Raw genomic sequence first — 22,019 nt, forward strand, 5'->3', positions numbered from 1 at the left:
AACCATCTCATCTTCTGTCATGCCCTTTTCCTTTGCCTTATCTTTCTCAGCATCAGCATCTTCTCCAGTGAGTGGGCTCTTAGCATCAGATGGCCAAAGTACAGGAGCTTCAGCTTCAGCATCCATCCTTCCAAAGAATATTCAGGGTTGATTTCCTTTAGAGTTGACTGGTTTGATCTCCTTGCTGCCCAAGGGACTCTCAAGAGTCTTCTCCAGTACCACAGTTCAGAAGCATCAATTCTTTGGTGCTCAGTCTTCCTTATGGCCCAACTCTCACAGCCATACATCACTACTGGAAAAATGATAGCTTTGACTATACGGACTTTTGTCGGCAAACTGGTGTCTCTGCTTTCTAATATGCTGTCTAATTTTGTCACAACTTTTCTTCCAAGAAGCATCTTTTATGTCTGCAGTCACTGTCTGCAGTGATTCTGGAGCCCAAGAAAATAAAGTCTGTCATTATTTCTACTTTTTCCCTTCTATTGGCCATGAATTGATGGGACTGGATGCCATGATCTTAGCTGTTTTAATGCTGAGATTTAAGCCAGCTTTTTCACTCTTTTACTCTCATCAAGAGGCTCTTTCGTTCCTCTTCACTTTCTGCCATAACAGTGGTATCATCTGCATATATGAGGTTGTTGCTATTTCTCCTGACAATCTTGATTCCAGCTTGTGCTTCATCCAGCCTGGCATTTTGCATGATGTACTCTGCATATAAGTTAAATAAGCAGAGTGACAATATACAGCCTTGATGTACTCCTTTCCCTGTTTGGAACCAGTCTGTTGTTCCATGTCCAGTTCTAACTGTTGCTTCTTGACCTGCATACAGATTTCTCGGGAGGCAGGTAAGGTAGTCTGGTATCCCCATCTCTTTAAGAATTTTCCACAGTTTGTTGTATTCATACAGTCAAAAGCTTTAGAGTAGTCGATGAAGCAGAAGTAGACGTTTTTCTGCAATTTCCTTGCTTTCTCTATGATCCAATGAATGTTGGAAATTTGATCTCTGGTTCCTCAGCTTTTTCTGAACCCAGCTTGTATATCTGAAAGTTCTTGGCTTAAATATCAAACTCAGCTTATGATATCTCTAATGCACCTAATACTCTTCAAATCCGAAGCAGATGGTCTCAACATCTTTCCCAAGCCTGATCCTCCTCGGTCATTTCCTATAACGGTGATCACTATTCCCAAACTGTCCTAGAACGTAGGTGTGCAAATCTTTCTGGATACCTCATCATCTTGCATCACTGTTCCATAGCCAATCCACCCCAAGACCTATTCCTTTTACTTCACAAATCTCTCTTGAATGTGTCTACTCCCCTCACTTCCCATCTCCCTCTCCCTGCCCAGACCAAGCTACCATATTCTCTTGCCTTGATTAATGCAATAGCACTGGGTCTCCCCTATCCAGTCTGGCCTAATCCAACTGAAAGTGGAAGTCGCTCAGTCGTTTCTGACTCTTTGTGACCCCTGGACTATACAGTCCATGGAATTCTTCAGGCCAGAATACTGGAGTGGGTAGCCATTCCCTTCTCCAGGGGATCTTCCCAACCCAGGGACTGAACCCAGGTCTCCCACATTGCAGGCGGATTCTTTAGCAGCTGAGCCATTAGGGAAGCCCTAATCCAACTGGTCATCAATAGAGAAACCAAAAAGACCTTTTCAAAGTACAAATATTATTGCACCTCCAGCTCACTCCAACCCCACAAACTACAAGTAAACCACTTGAATGGACTCACATCACTCTTCACATAAAGACCAATATCCTTCACAGGCTTAAAAGGTTGGGTGTGGCTTGAAATCCTGCTTTACTGTCAACTTTGTCTTCCTCCCAGTCTCCTCACCAATCACACTAGCCTTGTCTCAGTTCTTGTCCTTCTGCCAAATGACCTTTGCCTGGACTCTTCCTTGCGTCTCCATTCTCCATCTCTGAACTCCTGAATATCCTCCACAGAGTAGATCCCCGATAATCAGACTTTCTTGACATCTAGATAGATCAGTTTCCCTAGCAATCTCTCATAAGATTTTCTCTATCCTTTTAAAATACTTTTTAAAACTTTTCATTTTCCATTGATTCAAACAGTCATTTCCTTGATATTTGCCTTTCCTCACTAGCCTATCATCCCACGTGGGCAGAAACTGTGTGGCTTATTTCTGCCTTGTAGCTCCATCACTAGATAATGCTTGGCAAGTAGCATGTATCACATGCAGTTTACACAAGGAAGCGAGGCAGGCAGTTGGGAAAGGAGATGTGTCTGGAGTGATGGAGTCAGGATCTGAACCCAGACTCTCTCCTGGGACCAGGGAAGAGAAGGAAAAAGAATAAGAGATGACAGTGACTTCCCTGTCAGTCCAGTGATTAAGACTCCGAGGTTCCATTGCAGGGGGCATGAGTTTGATCCCTGGTCAGGGAACTAAGATCCCATACATTGTGCAGTGTGACCAAAAGCCATTAAAAAAAGGGAGAGATGACATCATCTCCCCACCATCTATCTGGTCCAGATTGAAGAAAGGTTAGTCCGAAGGGAGTGCAGTCTACACCCAGCCACGCTACCCTGAACGCACCCAGTCTCTCGAAGGGGGTGCAGACTAGAACCATTGTCAAGCTTGTCACCATTCTTCATTTCTGGTTACTTTTGACTGCCAGCCTGTGCTTCCTCAGGTGAAACTGTGCAAAGAATGACTCCTTGAGGTACCAAGAATTATTTGGATTATATCTTCAATGGCTCTCCATTGTCCTCAGGATACAGTAAGCATGATTTATGGGCCCTGCTTGGCTTTCCCTGATCCTCTTTCCAACCCACTCTCCCATCCCTGCTTTGTCTCATCTAAGATTCTAGCCAAACATACTATGTTCTTTCGTATTTAACTTAGGATATGGAGCTCCTCCCCACACTGACCACCTCCTACTAGTCCTTGAAGACTCTCTCTGCCTTTCCTCATCATCACCCTCATCCATCTCTTTGATCCCTTATGGTTCCCACCTTTAACTTTGAGCTGGGTTTGTGGTAAACAAAGGAAGGTTTGAGTTCATCCAGTCTGGTTTGTTTGTTTGTTTTACCACTACATCTAACTTGTGAATATTAACAATCATTCACCCGTGGCACGTCACTTCTCCAAACATTTCAATGATATTTATTTGATCTTTGGATGAGAGAGGATTTTCTAAGCATAAAGGCAATGAAAGAGAAATCACTAAGGGAAAGAAAATCAATACATTTGACTACACCAAATTTAAAACGGCTGCATGTCAGAAACCATTCTAAACAAAACTAAAAGGCAAATGACAAGGCTGGGGAAAGTCCATGCAATAAATATGACAAAGGGTTGTTATCCTTAATATATAAAGAGCTCATATAGATCGATAAGAAAAATATTAAAATCCCAAAAGACAAATGGGCAAAGGATGTGAATAAGTGCAAAGAGCTAATAAACACATGAAAAATTTTTTGTTCCACCAGCACTCAGCGAAACACAAATTAACACAACACTAAACAATGGTGCATCTATCAAATTTGAGTAACATTAAAGGCAGATAAAGGCGCAGAGATCATCTGACTGTTCTTCAAGAAAAACTAAGCACTTTTTAAACTTTCAATAGCTCCCTACCACCTAGAAGAAAACCCCAGGCTCTGGTCCATGCCTCTTCTCCCATCTGATCTCCCATCACGCGCCCCCCCCCATATCTTGTCCCCCATCCTACCCCCCACCCTCCTCCAGGACGATTGAAGCAGTAATTCCCCGAGCCCAGCATGGGATGTCGGCTGCACAGACTGCCCTTCCCCAGTCCTCTGCTCTCCTCCACCTCCACCAACTATTACCCCACGCAATCTTCTTCTCCCAGCTAACACCTATCCTCCTTAACAATGCTTCTGAGACAGCATCGCCTTCGGGAAGCTCTCAGAAACTCTCTCACAAGATGAGATTGGTGCCCCTGCTCTGTTACCAATACACACACAGTCCCTTATCCAGCCCTTAACTGAATTATTAATTGATTGAAAATGACTCTTTATGGGTTTCTTTCCACCTTAGATCATATGCATCTCAAGAGAGGCATTATATTTTTATTCATTCCTGTATCCCAGGGTTTAATCCAGTGTAGAGTCCACAGATGACTTTTGAGCTAATTAATCATGTAATAAATTAATTATTCCATTTTGCACCATAAATTTTTTTGTCATTATTCTGGTAAATGCATGCTTTACTTAAAAAGGATAAAATTAAGTCATCTTGAGTCCCAGCTCTCATTTTAGTGCCCATGTTCTATCATCCTGCGGATTGTAACTGATTAGTAGGCCATGAAATTAATTTATGGGTCATGACCACCATTTTTAATGGAAAATACTAGAAGAAAATAGAATAACTCTGGTATCTGCTGTTTCCTTCTTGTTATCGATTTCCCCACCCACTGAACGCAGGCAGGCAGGAGTAGGTAGAGAACACAGGTGGGCGACTTCCCTGGGGGTCCAGTGGCTAAGACTCCGAGTTCCCAATGCAGGGGACCCAGGTTCTCTCTCTGGTCGGGGAACTGGACCCTATATGCCGCAACTAAGACCCAGTGCAGCCAAATAAATAATACATAAATAAATGAATAAAATGTTTTTTGTTGTTGTTGTTTCTTTTTAAAAAAAGAAAAGAACACAAAGTGGGGAGTTGATGTTCCTGCTCTCATTCTTTTTTGGGAGGGAGGGGTGGCCATGCCACAGGGCTTGCAGGATCTCAGTTACCCTACCAGGGATTAAACCCAGGCCGCCGCAGTGAAAGTGCTAAATTCCAACCACTAGATCACCAGGGAGCTCCCCCGCTCTCATCTTTCCCTCTCTAGGTTTTGATGTGCTGGTCTGTAAAATGGGGATGATAGAACACATGTAGAATGAAACAGTAGGAACCAAGGGATGTTGCAAATTCTCAAAACTTCCCATTATCATTTCTAATACAAAGACACTGTAACTACCTACCAGGATCAGACCCAGCAGGACTACATCATTACCCCAGCACTTCCTGTACTAACCCCAGTCCCTCTCTCCCTCTATCCCTAAGCATTTGCCCACCCTGCCTTTATACTGTGATTGAGTCATGAGCCTCTCAGACTTGGGGGCAGGGAAACATGTATTCAGTGACATCAGGACATTTCTGGGTCTTGGAGTCCAATATCGTAGGGTATGAAATAAATGACTCTCCTTCTGACCAAGTCACCCCCAGGGAAAGCCCTTCTAGGGTCCCCATTATGCTCAAGATGAAGCTTCAACTCCCTAATGTAACCTATAAGGTCCTCCATGATCTGCCAACCTGTCCAACCCCCTCTTACAGCCCACCCTCCAGCCCTCCCCAGTCACTTGCATTTCTCAAATGAGTCCTGCTTTCTTGGCCCTGGACCTTTCTCACATGGTCGAGTCTGCGTGGATCGTCCTGCTGACCCTCTATCGAGTCTCCACTCGGGCATCAGCTCTTCCCAGGTTTCTTCCCAATCCTGACTCTGCCCCCCTTCCCTGCCCTGTGTCCCCTCGGCCACTCCCGGCCATACACCCCTGCCTCACTGCACTGGTCACTGCCGTCTTTCAATCAACTGCTCACTTGTCCCTGCTTCTTTTTTAAGACTTTTTTTGATGTGACCGGTTTTAAACCTTGTATTAAATTTGTTACAATACAGTTTCATGTGGCCGCAGTAGGATGTGGGATCTTAGCTTCCTGACTACGGATGGAACCCTGGGCCCTTGCATGGGAAGGTGAAGTCTTTAACCACTGGACTGCCAGGGAAGGCCCTGTCTCTGCTTTTTAAGACCAGGGATTGTGACTTTGTTCCATATTCCCAGCACCTAGCACTACACTTCCTCCAGAGTGAGTAAACAGTACTTGTGGGTGGGAGGGAGAAGAGGAGGGAGGGGGAAACAAGAAGGGAGGGAGAGGAGGACAGAGGGAGTGAAGGAGGAAATAGATGGAAATTCTTCACATGACACCTTTCCAAAGTGTCCAAGGTCATAACGCAACTCAGGGGCTTTGAACGTAAGTCGTTTTGTAAAGGTCAGGCTCATGTGGCCACGCAGAGTAGAAAGGGTCTCTGAAGAGAAGGAACTCCTGGAATGAGGCGGTCAGGGTAAGCACCAGGGCAAGTCTGGTGCCAAGAACACGTGTTCTGTCTGGGAGATTTCACAAGCTGGAGGAGGCTCCAGGCCACGCTCTGAAGGAATGTGAGTTTGGGCAGTCAATCCTGGGAACACTGATAAGAGGCCAAGAGCATGGACTGCCTTCCTGTTGTGAATGTAGCTGGGGTGGGGCAGGCACGAGGCTGGGCCACTCTCCCTACTGCAGTGGATTCCCGGTTTTTGGCTACTCGGCTCCCGAGCTCCTGCTTCGACAGAGCTATGGTAACTGGGGTGGCACCATCTTGATCAGCTGCCCCAGGGCGCTCTGGGGAGAGAAGGGTTAACACTGGCTAATGAGTACCAGGCACACAGTTGGGCATTTTGCATACACTGCTTCATTCAATTGGCATACCAACCCAGAGCAATTTTCCAGGCAAGAATACTGGAGTGGGTTGCCGTTTCCTTCCCCAGGGGATCTTCCTGACCCAGGGATCGAACCCACATCGCCTAAGTCTCTTGCGATATCAGGTGGATTCTTCACCACTAAGCCACCTGAGAGGCTCAATGAGGCAGCAGCCTTGATGTTTACAGATGAGAGAGCTTAGGACCAGAGAGATTAAGAAACTTGTCCAAGCCCACACAATGACTGAACCCAAACTTGAATGTAATTCTGTCTGACTTCAAAACGCTTGCTGATCTCATACTCAATTCTGATCCCTAGTTTCTTCTTCATTCAGAATCTGAGTCTGATGTTCCTGCTCCAGGGTAGGAGGTGGGGGTAGGGGTCATAGAAGATCTATGACGATACACAAAGACACTAGTAAACTAGGGACTTGGGTTGTGGTTTCCTGGGAAACCATACCTGGCTGGATCCCCAGCTCCCCGACCAGCCCCTCCCAAGTAAAGAGGCAAGTTCCGCCAACTCCCAAAGGGCTAGAAGAGACCCACCCCAAAGACGGTGCTTCCACCTCATCCACCCGCTGCCAACAGCAACCAGATCCAGAGACGCACTTGTCCTTCACTGGAGACAAAAGGAAAACTACACAGCAGCAGAATCGGAGATCCTGCAGCTTAGCAGACACTTTAAAGGTCTTCAGGAACCTTTTCTCACTACTAAAGGAACAGCATCTCAGGGCTGGAGGGAGCAGGTGGTCCAGGACTTGGCAGAGCTCAGAGAATGGGAAGAGATGCTGGGAAACTTCTCCACTTCTAACGCCACACCTGTGGATGGTATTTGAGAGGTTAAGGCTCTCTTTGGCTAAGGGCTCCGGTCTGGGGTGAAATGCAGGGACACTGACAGCTACGGCAGTCACTGCAAACTTAGCGGGGTGGTTCTCAGTCTGGTTACAAAAGCAGGTATTGAAAGGGAGGGGAAAGGACAAAAACAGGACTCTGGATAACTACAATGGAGGCACAGATAGAAAAGTCAAAGTGGGGAGTGGTTTAGACTCCAGGTTTCCAACGGAGAGGATGTGAATTTCATCCCTGGTCAGGAAGCTAAGATCCCACATGCCTCATGGCCAAGAAAACGGAACATAAACAACAGAAGCAGTATTGTAACAAATTCAATAAAGACTTTAAAAACGCTCCATATAAAAAGAAATCTTAAAAAAAAATAAGAAAGAAAAGTCAAAGTAATTCTGAATATTTCCCATTCACAGCTCACCAGCAAGACAGGAAAGTTACCCAGCATGTGCTCAGTATTGATGGGAGCAGACAATCCAATAAGGTGTCCCTTGTCATCAGGAATCCTTCCATCCTTCTATGAGAGTTGATCCCCAGCTTCCCTGTTGTGAATCCATCTTCTCAAGTGGGGAACTGGGACGCACTGTGCTGGTGAGAAGCATCTTGCTTTTTAGGAGAAATTGGATGGATGACACATCTCTGTGATGAACAAGGTCCCAATCTTGGGCTTGGGAAATGGGTTCTTGGTTCTCTAAAATCAGGCTGAGGGATTTGCTGACTTGAATTAGGGCACAGAAAATGAAATGGGAACAGACATGGAGTTTCAAACATGCTTAACAGCACAGGATATGAACCAAGGCAGCTCCCGAGCCAGGGCCCTCTCCAAAGAGCGAGGTTGACTCTGAGATCCCGGGTGGAAGCAAAGTATTCCAGGTGTTCCCATATGCTTGTGATGGAAATGATGGAATTTGGATGCATGTCTGGTGGCTCAGGTGGCATAGAGTCTGGCTGCAAAGCAGGAGACCCAGGTTCGATCCCTAAATTAGGAAGATCCTCTGGAGAAGGTAATGGCTACCCACTTCAGTATTTCTGCCTGGAGAAATCTGTGGCTAGAGGAGCCTGGCGGGCAACAGTCCATGGAGTTGCAAAGAGTTGGACATGACTGAGTGACTAGCACACACTGGATTAGGCTACTGTGATTCTGGGTCCTCCAAAGGTCTCAAATCGTACAAAATGCTCCTCATCTTTCAATAACTGCCAAACAGATACCAAAGGAATGGAACCCATCTTTCACGGATGTCATTGCTAGTGTGGAACCTACTGCCTGGCGGTATTTTCCCCTGTCTGAACTCTGGGGAGGAGGTCTCTGAATATTTCATTTTGAGTCATACACACAAGGCATCCTCGAGATTCACAGCCCCTCTCCTCCCACCCTCAGTTCTCAGATATGTCCCAACACACACCACGCACGTGAATTTGACTCAATAACCACACGCTTGAGGGAAAGCCAAGTATGTATTTACTCTCCACCTAGTGGTAGCTAGGTAAAATTGCAGGCATAATGATAAGGGAACGATCAACTCTACATTGCTCACCTTCAAACCCAAACCTATAAAGGGAAGAAGGGACTCAGATCCCAAGGACCAGGCACACAACACAAATAAATGAAAACGACCAAGTGAGACAGCACAAGTGTTGTCCAGAGAGGCAACTCCTACTTAGTTCCAACTGATTGTCCACTTTGGAAAATGCAGATCAGAGCTGCTTCATCACCTTCTGATTGTTTGAGAGAAGCCAGAAATTCTGATTTTAATGTGAAACCTCCTGATTCTTAAGACAGTGGCTGGATTTTCTTGAAAGCACTAGGTGAGCTAAATACAGCTTACAGTCCTCCCGTTTTCAAAGCTCAGCTGTACAGATGGTGACTGTCATCTCCCCTAATTGTGGGATTAGACTGCCACTCACCAGCTGCCATTTGTAACTACAACAGAGGCACCAACTGCTTTACTACACAAACACAGCTGGATTCCGCAGCCGTGGAGAACAACTAACTCTACAGGAAGAAGTGGAAGGCTCAGCTGAGCCACCCAGTCATGGCAGCAGACTGGCCCTTGTGACCAGTTGCTGGCCAGTAGGCACTAAATGGCCGACTGCTCCTGCAGGAAGCCTTCGGGGCCTGGGAGGCCTTTATCTGGCTCAGAAGCTAAGGCTGCTTCTCGAAGGACTTCCAAGTGCTCCTCGGCGGCTGTCAGCGACTGGTCAATCCAATCCAGGCCCCCGGTCAGGTGGCAGGCATTCCTGGTCACCAGTACCAGATGACTGACAGACAGCAGCAGGGCAGTTGTCCTGGGAAAAAACAACAGGATCAGCTTCCCTAGGATCTAAGGGACTTTGCCCTAAAGCCCAAAGGGATAGAGCCTAGACTAGGGTTCCCCAAGCTGGAGTCCCATCCCCAAGAGGTTGCTAGGTATGTAATTTAAAAAGGGTTCCATGCTCAAAGAAATTTGGGAATATCTGGGTTAAACAAGGGTAACTGAAGCCCTTCTCAGATGATGCACGTGATAAAGTTCTAAGAAAAGAATGTAATACTCTTTCAGTCTCACTAACTTATTTAAGACTGGGAGCCCACTTTCTGCAACACATCCAATAACATCTCCCAGAAGAGGCTTCTGTGGGACAGTCTGGATCTAGTCAATGGGATAAGCACATCCCCAACTGCTGCCCACTTAAAGACAGGATCTTCATACCCCACCTCAGGCATCATGTATTGATTCTGAATCAATAAGACCCTGCACTGGTTCACCACATCCTCACAAAAAATTTAACTGCGAACCAAATAGACGAGGTGATTTGTTTTTTCAGTATTGAAAAATTCACTGCAGAGTATCTTCTAAATAGTGAGTACGCATGATGCATTTGGGAATGCATTACAGATGACGAGCCCATGAACACAGCTGGGCAGTAATAGGAGTAGGGTAGAGAAACCAACAGAACTGCTGTGACCCACAGCCTGTCTGGCAATTATTACACAATGGGCCTGTGAAACAGTCATATAAATCCAAGAGACAAAAGAACATACTTTGTTTTGTTTCTTTTTAAGTGGGTTTGCATTCAGTAGAGGAACATAACAATCTCAAATGCCTAAGTACGCTCTGTGGATAAGGGACGATCATGAGACAGGTGAGAAGATGAGCTCAGCTTTAGCTGACCGGTCACATCCAGTCTCGTTTCCCGTCCACCGCCCACACCAGCGACCCACTGGGCAGTATTCACAGCTGAGGCATGTCTACTTCAGGGGTCCAAAGAGCAGAGATAGCCATGGGGGTAACGGGAGGGTGGGGAGGTGCAGATAGGACTAGCTTGGATGGACGTTTCATCACAGAAAATTCAAAATCTAAGACTGGTTCTTCCTCCTGCTCCACTGGGGTTGCAGGAAGAACTCTGGCCACGAGCATCCAGCCAGGCCTGGCTCACTGGTTGGCTGACCCTTCACACTGAAGTGAATGGTACCCAAAGCTGGGGCAGCCTTGGGAACCCAACAAAGCAGCCTTCTCCTCCACCACCCAAACAGCCAGCCTCACAGATCTGATAACATGGGGAGCTTCCAGCATGAAAAGACACACGGCCACCCCACCCCTCTCACCGGGCATCCAGAAGCTTGGGGTCCAACGGAGGGTACATGGATTTCACAACATCGTCCACTCTGAGGGGAGGCAAAAGGTTTTCAGTATTTCCCTTTTCTTATGGTCTTTTCTCCTTCTTTCCTTACCCCAAAGCTTCTCTTTTGACATTCCAGACCCAACCTTTAGTGACTTTCTGTAACTGCATTTTCAGACAGAGACTTTAAACAGAAAGAATTCAGAGACTTCCCTGGGGGGTCCAGTGGCTAAGACTCCACACTACCAATGCAGGGGGCCCAGGTTCAATCCCTGGCCAGGGAACTAGATCCCACATGCCACAGTAAAGACCCAGGGCAGCCAAATAAATAAATGAAAATTTAATCTTTTTAAAATAAATAAATGAAAATAAATTTTAAAAGTTTAAATTAAATAGATAAAATTAATTAATTAAAAAGAAAGACTTTGGCTTCTGTTTAGAGAATATTTCTTCTGGTTTTCAGTTCCAATGGATTAAAAAGTACAAATTCACACATCCAAAATGATGTTCAAGATATACTACTACATCAAAAAGGCAAACTGCCAAACAATATATAAAGTCTGATGGATCCTATTTGCATAAAAATGAATAAACAATAACTATGACATTTGGCAGGAAGTAGGGGACCAGTTTGTAGAAATACTTTACCATTCAACAGTGATTGATTACTTTCAGGAATTGGGATGGGGTGGGACTGGGGGGTGGTGGGTCCCTTCACTTTTCAGATTCTCTATTTCTGCAATATTTTAACTTTTACAAGTGTTTATTACTTCTGTATTTTAAAAAAAACCATGGTTACAGGTAGATATTCAGAACACTAAAAAAAACGCTCCAAGTTTAACTTGGGTTCAAACTGCTCCACTGGATTTCTTGCAGCACATGATACAGTTCACAGTTAATTTTTTAAAAAGTCAAATTCAAGAAGGAACTACTATTCATCCTCATTTGCATGATTCAGTGTTTTCATTCAAATTCTTGCTCCTGGACCATTTAGTCAAGAAGCAAAAAATAAGGATGCATTGTTTGATTTCCAAAAGCACTTGAGAACAGGCTTGACGGTCCTTGTCTTGGGGCTGAGGGGCTGCTGAAGAGGCGCAGAGGCATGGTCAGTCAGTGCCCAATTCAGTCAGCCCTTTTTCCTGCCCTGTAGCTGAAGCCACTCTTCTTGAAACTAGTATGCTATCAACACACTGTACGAGATAGAATAAGAAAAACCATGGGGATAAAAGATGTGTGAGGGCAGGAAGAGAGAGCAAGGACCCTGACTGATTTATGGCAGGGATCATTCTGGAAGCAGTCCAAGGCGCTCAGCAGGACGGGCCAGTGAGCACCCCACGTGAGGCCCACCGTCTAAGAGCTGTCACACCCTCGCTCCAGCACCGCTGCTAGTCCTGATCCCCCAGGACTCCTCTGGGACCCAGAAATCTCCCTCTTTCCTTCTCCAAGCCCTCCTGGTGATGCTGTGTTGTATCCTGGCTTCACAGGAATTTGCCAGGACCTGGGACGGCTCTTAGAAGTGCCAGGAAGTATGAGGGAGATCCAGCAGACACTAGAGGAAGGGCTGGTGCTTGCCCAGAGCCTGGGTCTGCTTCAGGCCAGGGGCCTACCTAGGCTGATCCCGCTCCTGTAGCCACACCCATCCAGGACAGCTTCAGAGACAGCTCAGACCCTTCTGGATTATCTCCCTCCCACTTTCTCAACTCACTGAACTCCCTGGACAGAGTTCAAGTGCACCAACTCTTTCACGTTCCCTCCGAGGACTGGTTCCTTGAGATCCATCTGAGCCCACAGCCACATAGAAAGCGAGGACCCCTGGAACTCAGGAGGCTGATTTAAGAAAACCTCCTGAACTGGGAAACAACTCCCGGCTCGGGCACATCCACATACCAGCCACCAGATGGCAGCCCCAACTTAGTACCACCCTTCCCTCTAAGAAAAAGAGCTTTCTTTTCTTCACAAAACCGTGGCCAGATGAGGGGGTGGAGCTGTTGTCGCCTGCAGTCCGGCCGGCTGCCTCCTACATGGGATTCTGCAGACAGCCTGGAATCTGGGAGATATGAATGATCCCTTCACCTCCCACCCGGGCTTGGGGGCTGCTGGCCGGGCCATGGATGGGGCCGGAGCTGGTCTCGGTACAGATGTCAGCTGGGATGGGACACGCAGGGAGGTCACTGCTCACCGGGATGTGGGCACCAGTGGCAAGTGCGCTTGCTGGCCCAGAGCCTGGGAAGAAGGTGTGCCCAGGGGAAGGAGAGCTGCCCCAGCTGGCATGGTACTGAGGAAGAGGGAGCTGGGGGGCCCTAGTCATATGCTGGCACTTCCCAAAAAGCCTACGGGAGGGGTCACGCCAGAGGGGAGGGGAGCCTGTGACACCACCTTACCCTGAAAATTCTCCCAGCCTCTAAACCCTCCTGGGCTCTCTGGGAATGTGTGGGGCATAAACCACTCAAGTTGCCCCTGGAGTTGCTCAGGGGAGCCTGCCCCTGCTCCCACCCCGCTCCCCCCGGAGTGCGGGGACCTCACCTGGGGCTGATGCGCTTGGCCACCACAATGATGTCACTGACGCTGGCAGAGGTCTTCATCTTGGCCCCTGAGCCCATTGTCATGGCAACGAGCTTCTCCGTCAGAGTGTGACAGATCTACCGCAACAGGGAGCAGAGAGGTGATGGGGGGGACCCAGCCCCCCAGGGTTTCCGCCATCCCAGAAAGACAAACACACCATCCCCCATTCCACGGCTGGGCCCCCCTAACCTCACGGACAGACTGAGATGAGAGGGATGGAAGGGGCAAACCCAAGGGTAAGGAGGGCGGGGTGGGAACCTCAGACCAGGGCCAGGGTTTCTCGGCTTAAGAGAAGTCTGAGCTGAAATAATCTGTCCTAAGAAAAATCATGTGCTCTAACCACATCCTCTCCCTTCAGGGCCAAAACCTAGTTTCTCTCTTGATTCCTTCACCTCCTGGCTTTGTCTTCCAAAACGATAAGGATCTCTCTACAGGCACCCTCAGAAACATGGCCAGACAAGTGGAATTTATATCAACAATTTTCTGGAATAACATTTTAGCATGTTTGTCATGATGATGATAAAAGGGCTGTGGGGGGAGAAAAAAGCAGGAAAATGGCAAGACGAGGACACACGGCCTTTCTCAGCATCTGCCAGCAGCACTGGCCACCCCTAAAGCTTTGCTCCTCACTTTCGTGCCCCTCCCCAAGTGTCAGAACCTGGATGTGCTGCTGTCCCTGGGGAAGAATTTCCATCAACTTCATCACATATACGTGGGGCTGGAAAAGAGGCAGAAAGAAGCCCAAGAGCCCACCCAGGAGACAGGCCCTTCCCTCACGGCCCCACCAGAGGGACTCCAGGGCAGGTGGCCAAGCAGCAGGGCCATGAGAGCTCAGGAGGAAGCTGAGACGGTCTCAGGATGGACCAGTGAGCCCAGTAAGACTCCTGCCGACCCATTTATCCCACACCTCAGCTGTCATCCATCCCCCTCCTCTAACAGACAAGGGCAGGGGACAAAACCCAAAGACAGGACACATCCCGGTTGGGAGAAGGAAGACGTAATGTGGCATCGCTGCTCTAGTCATTAGACCCATCCATCTCCATCTATAACCACGGAGTGCAGTAAGTCAGAAAGGGAAAAACGAACATCAGATATTAACGCATAGATATGGAGTCTAGAAAGATGGTACTGATGAACCTATTTGCAGGGCAGCAAGGGAGATGCAGACAGAAAGAACAGACTTACAGACACAGCAGGGGGAGGAAGGAGCGGATGGATAATGGAGAGGGTAGTGTGGAAACATACACATTACCACATGTAAAACAGATGGTCAGTGGAAATTTGCTATATGACTCAGGGAACCCAAACTGGGGCCCTGTGACAACCTAGAGGGGTGTGAGGGAGTGGGAGGTGGGAGGGAGGGGACGTAAGTACACCCATGGCTGATTCATGTTGCTGCAGAGCAGAAACCAACACAATATTGTAAAGCAATTATCTTTCAATTAAAAATAAATAAATTTTTTTAAAAAAGAGCTTCTTGGAACTCAGTAATAAGCCTGGACTCTGGGCATCTTACCACGCACTTCTTTGTCCCCTAAGAGAACAGGAAGAAGAGGTGGGATAAAAGACTTTTTAATATTTTGTACTGAATGACACGAAAGTAAAGCTGCCTTTTTTTGAAATCTTGAATAATTGCTAGACAAAGAGAGAAATGTGTGGTTTCCCAGGTTACTGAAATAAACAATATTTGCCACTGGCCAAACATTTCCATATTATTATTGTCCTAATAAGTCGGAGAGTGTCAGGCAAGAACTGGCAAATAAATGCTAAAACTGTAAAAATTACCCAAAAACAATAAAAATTACCCCAAACTATAAAAAGTACACAAAACTGTAAAAATTTCCCTAAATGCAAATTGGATGCAACTCTCCACCCTGTCCTGGAGGTTGTTGGCATTTAAAAAAAAAAGGCGCTCTCAGGTAGAAGTATTATGGTTTGGATTTTTTAACATGGACTGTTCTGTGTGGCTGACCACTGCCACAGAGAGGGCCAGTGAGGAACTTTCTAGTAACTGGAGATGCCCTAATACAGAGCTCAACTTGCTTCGAGGACTGAGCCCTCAGTTCCTGGAAGAGAGTGCCCAGGAGAAGCTGAGAATTGCCCTTCCCCCCAAAATGGCTGCAGTCTTGCTCTGTGCTATTCTGCACACGGCTTTCTGCCTGGTCAGTGAATATGTGGTTGGTAACTGTCTCTGCTGTCTCTCCACCGGCCACTGTACTGTGAGGACCAGGAGGAGTAAAGTCTTTGAAAGGGCCTCCAGAATTCAAAGGAGAACAGACCAGGAGCGGAAGTGAACAGAAGGAGCTCCAAGAGTTACAGGAGGCCTCCCGAGCAGGTCAGCGCTCCCCTCAAAGTCCCTCCTCCTGGACAGCCTGTGCACCTAGATGCTTGCTGACCACCCCCCTTATTCTCCTGGGGAAATCAAAGAGTGTTACCTTCAAGATGGCGATGCAGTGGGACATGAGACCCCTGCGGAGACAAGAAGCATTTGTCAGGGCTTCTCCAGAGAGGCCCACCTCCCTCCAGCCACCACCTCCACGCCTCCTCCAGCTCTGACCCCTGGGCACGGCTGGACACCACCTGAGAGCCCGGACGCCTCAGTGATAAAATGAACAAGCCCAGGAGCTAAAGCAGCAGGCACTTTCTTTCCCCTGTCTTCCCCCTTCCCCTCCCGCACCCAACAGACTCCTCCAGCTGGTGCCACCACTCTGAGACTGCTCCCTCCACCCAGGGAATCCTTCCCTGTACCTTCTGCCTGGTAAACTCATCTTTCCAGTCCTGAAGGGACTGCCCTGGCGGCCCAGTGATTAAGACTCCAAGCTTCCACTGCAGGCAGTAGGGGTTCTATCCCCAGTAGGGGCAGGGGAGAAGTTCCCCATGCTGCGCAGTGCAGCCAAAAAAAAAAGACCCAGGACCAAAGGCGCCCACTCTGGGAAAGCCTTCAGAAGGCCACCCCACTCCTCTAGCCCAGGTAATTCTATCGGCATCGCCTCCTCTGCGTGCTCACTGCACCCACACAGAGACCCACCCCTTCCCGCCATCATTTCTGAAATAGTGTATTTAGTAGAATTCTGTCTCCACCATCAGTTTCAAAGGTGCATTGCCTGGCCCAGAGCCTGCACATCACACCGGTTAACACCCACCCAGTGAATGAAGGGCTGAGAGACAGGGAAAGGGGAGGCACACCCTTTCTGAACCCGCAGCGGGTTGGAGGGATCCCCGAGGGAGCCTGGAGACAAAGGCTGCATCCCTGGAGCCTGAGGGCCATATTCACAGGTGCCTCAAGGATAACCCAAGCACATTACAGTGACTTTATAAAAACTCTGCCACACATCTACAGGTCTGCAAAATGGGGAGAGTGAGGACAAACACCATGGTGTCACACTCTAGGTCCCCCCACGGTGAAGGCAGGGGAAGAGCAGCAACGGACACAGTGCTCCAGGGTGCTCAGCCGAGCTCGGGCAGAGGAAGCCATGAAAGGGTACCCAGAAGCCCGATTCGCCACCCCCTGGCGGCTGGAGAAAAGCAAACAGTCCCCAAGGCCTTACGAGGCATCTTCGATCCAGTCTTCGTTCTCCAGAATGGCCTCGATGTGAGGGTTGGTGATGACAACGTCATCCAGTTCTAGCTCAGAGGGCTCAGACTGGGTCTCCATGGCGCCAATGAGGTCCACGATGGGCCTGGAAGGAAGAGCCCAGGTAAGTGGGTTCCTGATGGGTGACCACTGCCGACTCTCTCCTCATCGAGGCCCACATACCCTCCGAAAGGATAAGTGGAATGAGTAAGTGAAAGCAAGAACTTGTTCTGGATCCAAACCAAAGGCTAGAGGGACTTCAGTGTGGGCCAGGCACATGGTGAGACAGTGAGTCAAGGAGGCAGGGCCCAGGAACACAAGAAAAATGACACAGAACAAGAGGAGCTGCTCAGAGAAAGGCAGGGCTACAACCATAATCATTCCAAAGATATCCTAAACAGGGATGCTCTTTCAGGACAAAACAACGTCCATCTGTAATTTGTTTCCCCTTCAAGCCTACCTTTTACGGAGAAGCTCAAGTTCCTATTACCCAAACTGACCTGCACCCCCTACTTGTTCTGTAGAATCAACTTCTGGGAGCCACCTTGGTCCACCCGCATGATCCCACTCCCTCCAAGTTATACTAGAGAAGAGGGGGATGTAAAGACACCTCCTACTTTAAAACAGGGTTCTTGAGAACATGAGACACCATTGCAGAGCTTTCCTGGATCACACAAATGGGCATTTACTAATTACGAACCACTGAACAGAGATGCTGATAGGATTCAGACAAAGGGGTAAGAGAAACTCAGGGGTCAGTGGTCAGCATCCCTTGGGATCTGGCAATTAAAATATCCCTAACCTGGAAATAAGATCTTGATTACCAAGTAGCTTTCACGTGAAGTACATCATGAAGAAATCTGCGCAGAGACGAGACATGATCCTACGCTGGGGTTTTGTAATCCCCAAGTGTCTATTGCTTCAATGTGTGGCTTGGAGTACAGGGCATCGGATTTCTGCTCCTAAGAGGTTGTTTGCGGGGCTTCCCAGGTAGTGCTAGTGGTAAAGAACCCAACTGCCACTGTAGGAGACTTATCAGACTCGGGTTCTATCCCTGGGTCAGGAAGATCCCCTGGAGGAGGGGATGGCAACCCACTCCAATATTCCTGCCTGGAGAATCCCCTGGACAGAGGAGCCTGGCAGGCTCTGGTCCACAGGATCACGCAAAGTCAGACACGACTGAAGCGCCTCAGCATGCACGGACGTGTGAGGTTGGTTAGAAAGGGGTTGTGCTATGCTGTGCTTAGTCGCTCAGTCGCGTCCAGCTCTTTGCAATCCCCCTGCGACTGTAGCCCACCAGGCTCCTCTGTCCATGGTTTGGCCTGCTCAAATGTTAAATGGCCAGTTGGGGACAGATGTGTGCTAGGTGAGCACGTTCACACAGTCCAAGGCGGCTCAGGATGCTAGGGAGCTTACGGAACATTCTTAAGCTCTGAGATCTTTACTGGGAATGACAGCCTTAGGGTACCATTTTCAAGATAAAAGTTGAATGACAGTTGCCCAGCAGCAAACTTCTTTTCTCTTTTTTGGGGCATCAGGGCACAGTCCCTCTCTCATCCTGTCCCTGCCCAGGCTACTCACTTGGAATCATAGCACTGCAGGAGGTCTCGAGGCCGACAGTAGCGCTGCCTGCAAACCACCACCAAGGCTGCAAAGGAGGCCAGAAAGATGGTAGCCAGCACGCCTATGGCTACAATCACCACAGTCTCCATGCTTCCAGGCGGCTCTGTCAGTCCTGGTCAGTGCCCCTCAGGGGCTGAAGCTGGAAAGACACAAGGGGAGGGCGGCCTGGTGAAGCAGCAGCTAAAGAGTGGGTCTTACCTGCTGGAAGGGGGAGCGGAAGGCTCCGCCTGCAGACACCTGAGGGCCTGAACAGAATCAAGACGCATTTTAGGTCATGACCCAAATGTTATCTTTTCCTTTACTACTGAGTTGGCCAAAAAGTTCATTCCAGTTTTTGCGGAAGATATTATGGGAAAACTTTTTGGCCGACTGAAGAAAAGCCTTTGCTCCCCAGTTGGAGCAGGATGGCCTTTTCAACCCGGGACAAAAGGAAACACTGTCCCGAGCACTGCTGTTTTTGTATCTGCACCAGGCACCTGAAAGAACGCCCACCTAAGAAGAAGGGTGGGATTTATTCACTGAGGTTCTATCTGTGCCAGGCACTTGGTATGTCTTTATTCTTCTAACAATCCTATGAGGAAGGTGTTAGTATCCCCATTTTACAGTTGAGAAAACTGAGGCCCAGAGATGTTAAGTAATTTGTCCAAGTCTATGTAGTCAGGAAGCAGAAAGTCATCCACTCAAACTGAGATGGATTATCACCTGCCTTGTCCTTTCTAAGGAGAAAAGAGGATTTTAAACACTCTGGGGAAAGTTTTGATCTTGAGTTTCAGCGGTGGAAATGTTGCTGTTGTTTAGTCACTAAGTCGTGCCCGACTCTTAGCAGCCTCATGGACTGTAGCCCGCCAGGCTCCTCTGTCCATAGGATTTCCCAGGCAAGAATACCAGAGTGAGTTGCCATTTCCTTCTCCAGGGGATCTTCCTGACCCAGGGATTGAACCCATGTCTCCTGCATTGGCAGGTGGATTCTTTATCACTGAGCCACCAGGGAAGCCCCATTGGAAACTTACAACTGGTATTAAACTGTCTGTCGTTTATTTATTGCCTGTTTTCATTTAGGAGGTTATTTCACACCTATTTTAACCTCACAGGCTGGAGAAGCAATGGCATCTCAGAGAAGTATGTATTCACAATGTTATTTCATTACAGGGCTCCCACTTGTGTCCTTCTGAGCCAGTCTTCTCCCCTTTCTGGGCTTTAATTTCCCCACCTGCAAAAAAGGGTGCTTTGATATAGAATTCTAACTTCAGGACAGTACATCTCCTCTATTTGAATTTAATCCTATGCTCCATGTCTTGGAGGTCCAAATGCTCCTGATCATCATTCAATAAGTATTTATTAATCACTAGTATGCACCAAGCAGAGGACTGGATTCTGAAGACTGGAGATAAATAAGACATGGGCCCCAAAACCTGGGGGGAGAGAGCCTAGGGAGAGAGCAAGACAGGCAGACAAACCATTTCAACTCCGTGTGCCTGTGCCACATACAGAAGTACGTGAAGAGAGAGTACCAGTGTTTGCAATATACTTTCTGGGAAAGCTTTTCTCCCAGAGCTGCTGATGCTCGAGCTAGGTTTTGAAGGATGAATAGAAGTTTTCCAGGTGGGTTTGACTGGCTCAAAGTGCCAAGGAACCCGTCTCAGAGGACTCTACCTTGTTCATCTCTGACTGTGTTTGGAGGAGGCGCGGGGGTGTCCTGCTCGGCGTCTGTGGATGTGTTTCTCTGTACTGTCCCTCCGAAAGGGCTCCCTCCTTCAGCCCTTTTCCTTTCCTTCCCCTCTCGTTTCTCACTCTTCACTTTCCCTGGCTCAGCTTTCCTCTCCACTCCCGGGCTCTCTTCCCCTCCCCTCGTCTCAGGCTTTCTCGACGTTTCCTGTCCCCTCCCCCCGCCCCGGGGCTCCAAGACCACCCGCTTTGTTTCCTCTCCTCCCGTGTAAAGTTTCGGGTGTGTTTCTCTGCCTGCCCGAGCTTTTCTCTCGAGTCGTTGCGGTCTCTCTCCGCGATCGGTCTGCGTGAGTGTTTCTTCGTGCGTTTCCCTTTTTCTTTGTGCTATTTTCTCTGTGTTTTAGGATGAGTTATTCTGTTTCCCTCTAACGGGTTCTAAATCCACAAGGAGAAAACAAGACCCAAGACCCCATCTCCTTCCCCCACCCCGGAACACCCACTCCACCCCCAGGACGCCGGGAGGGCACCCCACGCGCCCCGGCGCGCGCCACGCGGGGCCCGATGGCTCCGGGGCGCATGGCTCCAACTTTGCCCGCTCGCGGGCGCCGGGCTCCCCTCCCCCGCCGCACCCTTTCCCGCCACCCCCCACCCCCGCGCACCCCGCTCCGAAGGGGCGGTGGGCCGGGAGCCCCGGACCCCCAGCCCCGCGGCGCGCCGGCCTCACCCACCTGCGGCTGCGGCTCCGGGACGCAGGCGGGGGTGCTCCCGCGGCCGGGCCCCCCGCGCTGGCCGAGTCCGGGCGCGGGACTGGCGGCCGCCCGCGAGCGGGGCATGCCGGGAAGGCGCGGAGATAAGTCCGGGCGGCCGAGCCCCCGCGGCGGCGCGGGCGGGGGAGCCGCGGGCCGAGCATCCAAATCCCCCGCTGCCAGGCGCCGCCGTCACCGCCAGGCCCCCGGGGCGGCCGGGGGTTGGGGCCGCGGGAGGCCCCGGGCAGCTGCGGGGCCGTTGCTCAGCGACCCGACGGGCGGGCCCCGCGCCCCCGCGGGGGCCGGGCGGGGCGGGGAGGGGGCGCCGAGACACTGGCCGTCCCCCGGGGGCGGGGAGCGCCCCGCGGCCCCGCAGCGTGGCTGGTCTCGGAGCGGGTCTACTCCGCTGCTTGCTGGCTGGTTTCCATCCTGGCTCTGCGGCCCACTGGGCTTCCCTGGTGGCTCAGACGGTAAAGAATCCTCCTGCAATGCTGTAGACGTGGGTTCGATCCCTGGGTCCCTGGGTCGGGAAGATCCCCTGGAGGAGGGCTTGGCAACCCACTGCAGTATTCTTGCCTGGAGAATCCCCATGGACAGAAGAGCCTGGCGGGCTACAGTCCACGGGGTCGCAAAGAATCGGACACGACTGAGCAGCCAAGCACATAGTAGCTTGTACACTGGCTGGGTACCTTGGTTTCTTCCTCTGTGAAAGGGACCAGGACTTATAAGCATCCTGAGTTAAATGCCCAGATGCAGACCATGTTGGGCCCAGGGTCAGTGGTGAATCAGTGGTAGTTCTTATGATATCCTGAGCCACACTGGTGGTGACAGGCAGGCCCACCCCTACCAACCGCCTGCCAGGGACAAGGGTAAGAATACACCACAGGAGTTGGGGGTCCTGTCCTTTCCGTTCAAACCCTACTCCAT

General features: G+C 49.4%; 1 protein-coding gene across 1 annotated transcript; it reads right to left on the reverse strand.

Annotated features, from left to right (window-relative positions):
- Window positions 1-8,766: 8,766 nt before the first annotated feature.
- TMEM98 (transmembrane protein 98) lies at window positions 8,767-21,222 on the reverse strand. Its single transcript, XM_043903069.1, has 7 exons — window positions 21,075-21,222; window positions 18,640-18,820; window positions 17,033-17,164; window positions 15,920-15,953; window positions 13,446-13,561; window positions 10,909-10,968; window positions 8,767-9,611 (listed from the first exon to the last, which is right to left on the reverse strand). The coding sequence occupies exons 2-7, from the start codon at window positions 18,768-18,770 to the stop codon at window positions 9,404-9,406; spliced, it is 681 nt and encodes a 226-aa protein (XP_043759004.1). The 5' UTR covers window positions 18,771-18,820; window positions 21,075-21,222; the 3' UTR covers window positions 8,767-9,403.
- Window positions 21,223-22,019: the final 797 nt, after the last annotated feature.

This window comes from Cervus elaphus, chromosome 5, assembly GCF_910594005.1.
Source record: "Cervus elaphus chromosome 5, mCerEla1.1, whole genome shotgun sequence".
NCBI classification, from domain to species: domain Eukaryota; kingdom Metazoa; phylum Chordata; class Mammalia; order Artiodactyla; family Cervidae; genus Cervus; species Cervus elaphus.

What these genes read in the sequence shown, in the direction of transcription:
- TMEM98 (XM_043903069.1), bottom strand. Translation starts at nt 18,770, where the DNA reads ATGGAGACTGTGGTGATTGTAGCCATAGGCGTGCTGGCTACCATCTTT. An exon ending in GCCAAGCGCATCAGCCCCAG is followed by an intron (nt 10,969 to 13,445) that starts GTGAGGTCCCCG and finishes GCCTCCCCTCAG; the next exon opens with AGTGGACGATGTTGTGAAAT. An exon ending in CCCAAGCTTCTGGATGCCCG is followed by an intron (nt 9,612 to 10,908) that starts GTGAGAGGGGTG and finishes GTTTTTTCCCAG; the next exon opens with GACAACTGCCCTGCTGCTGT.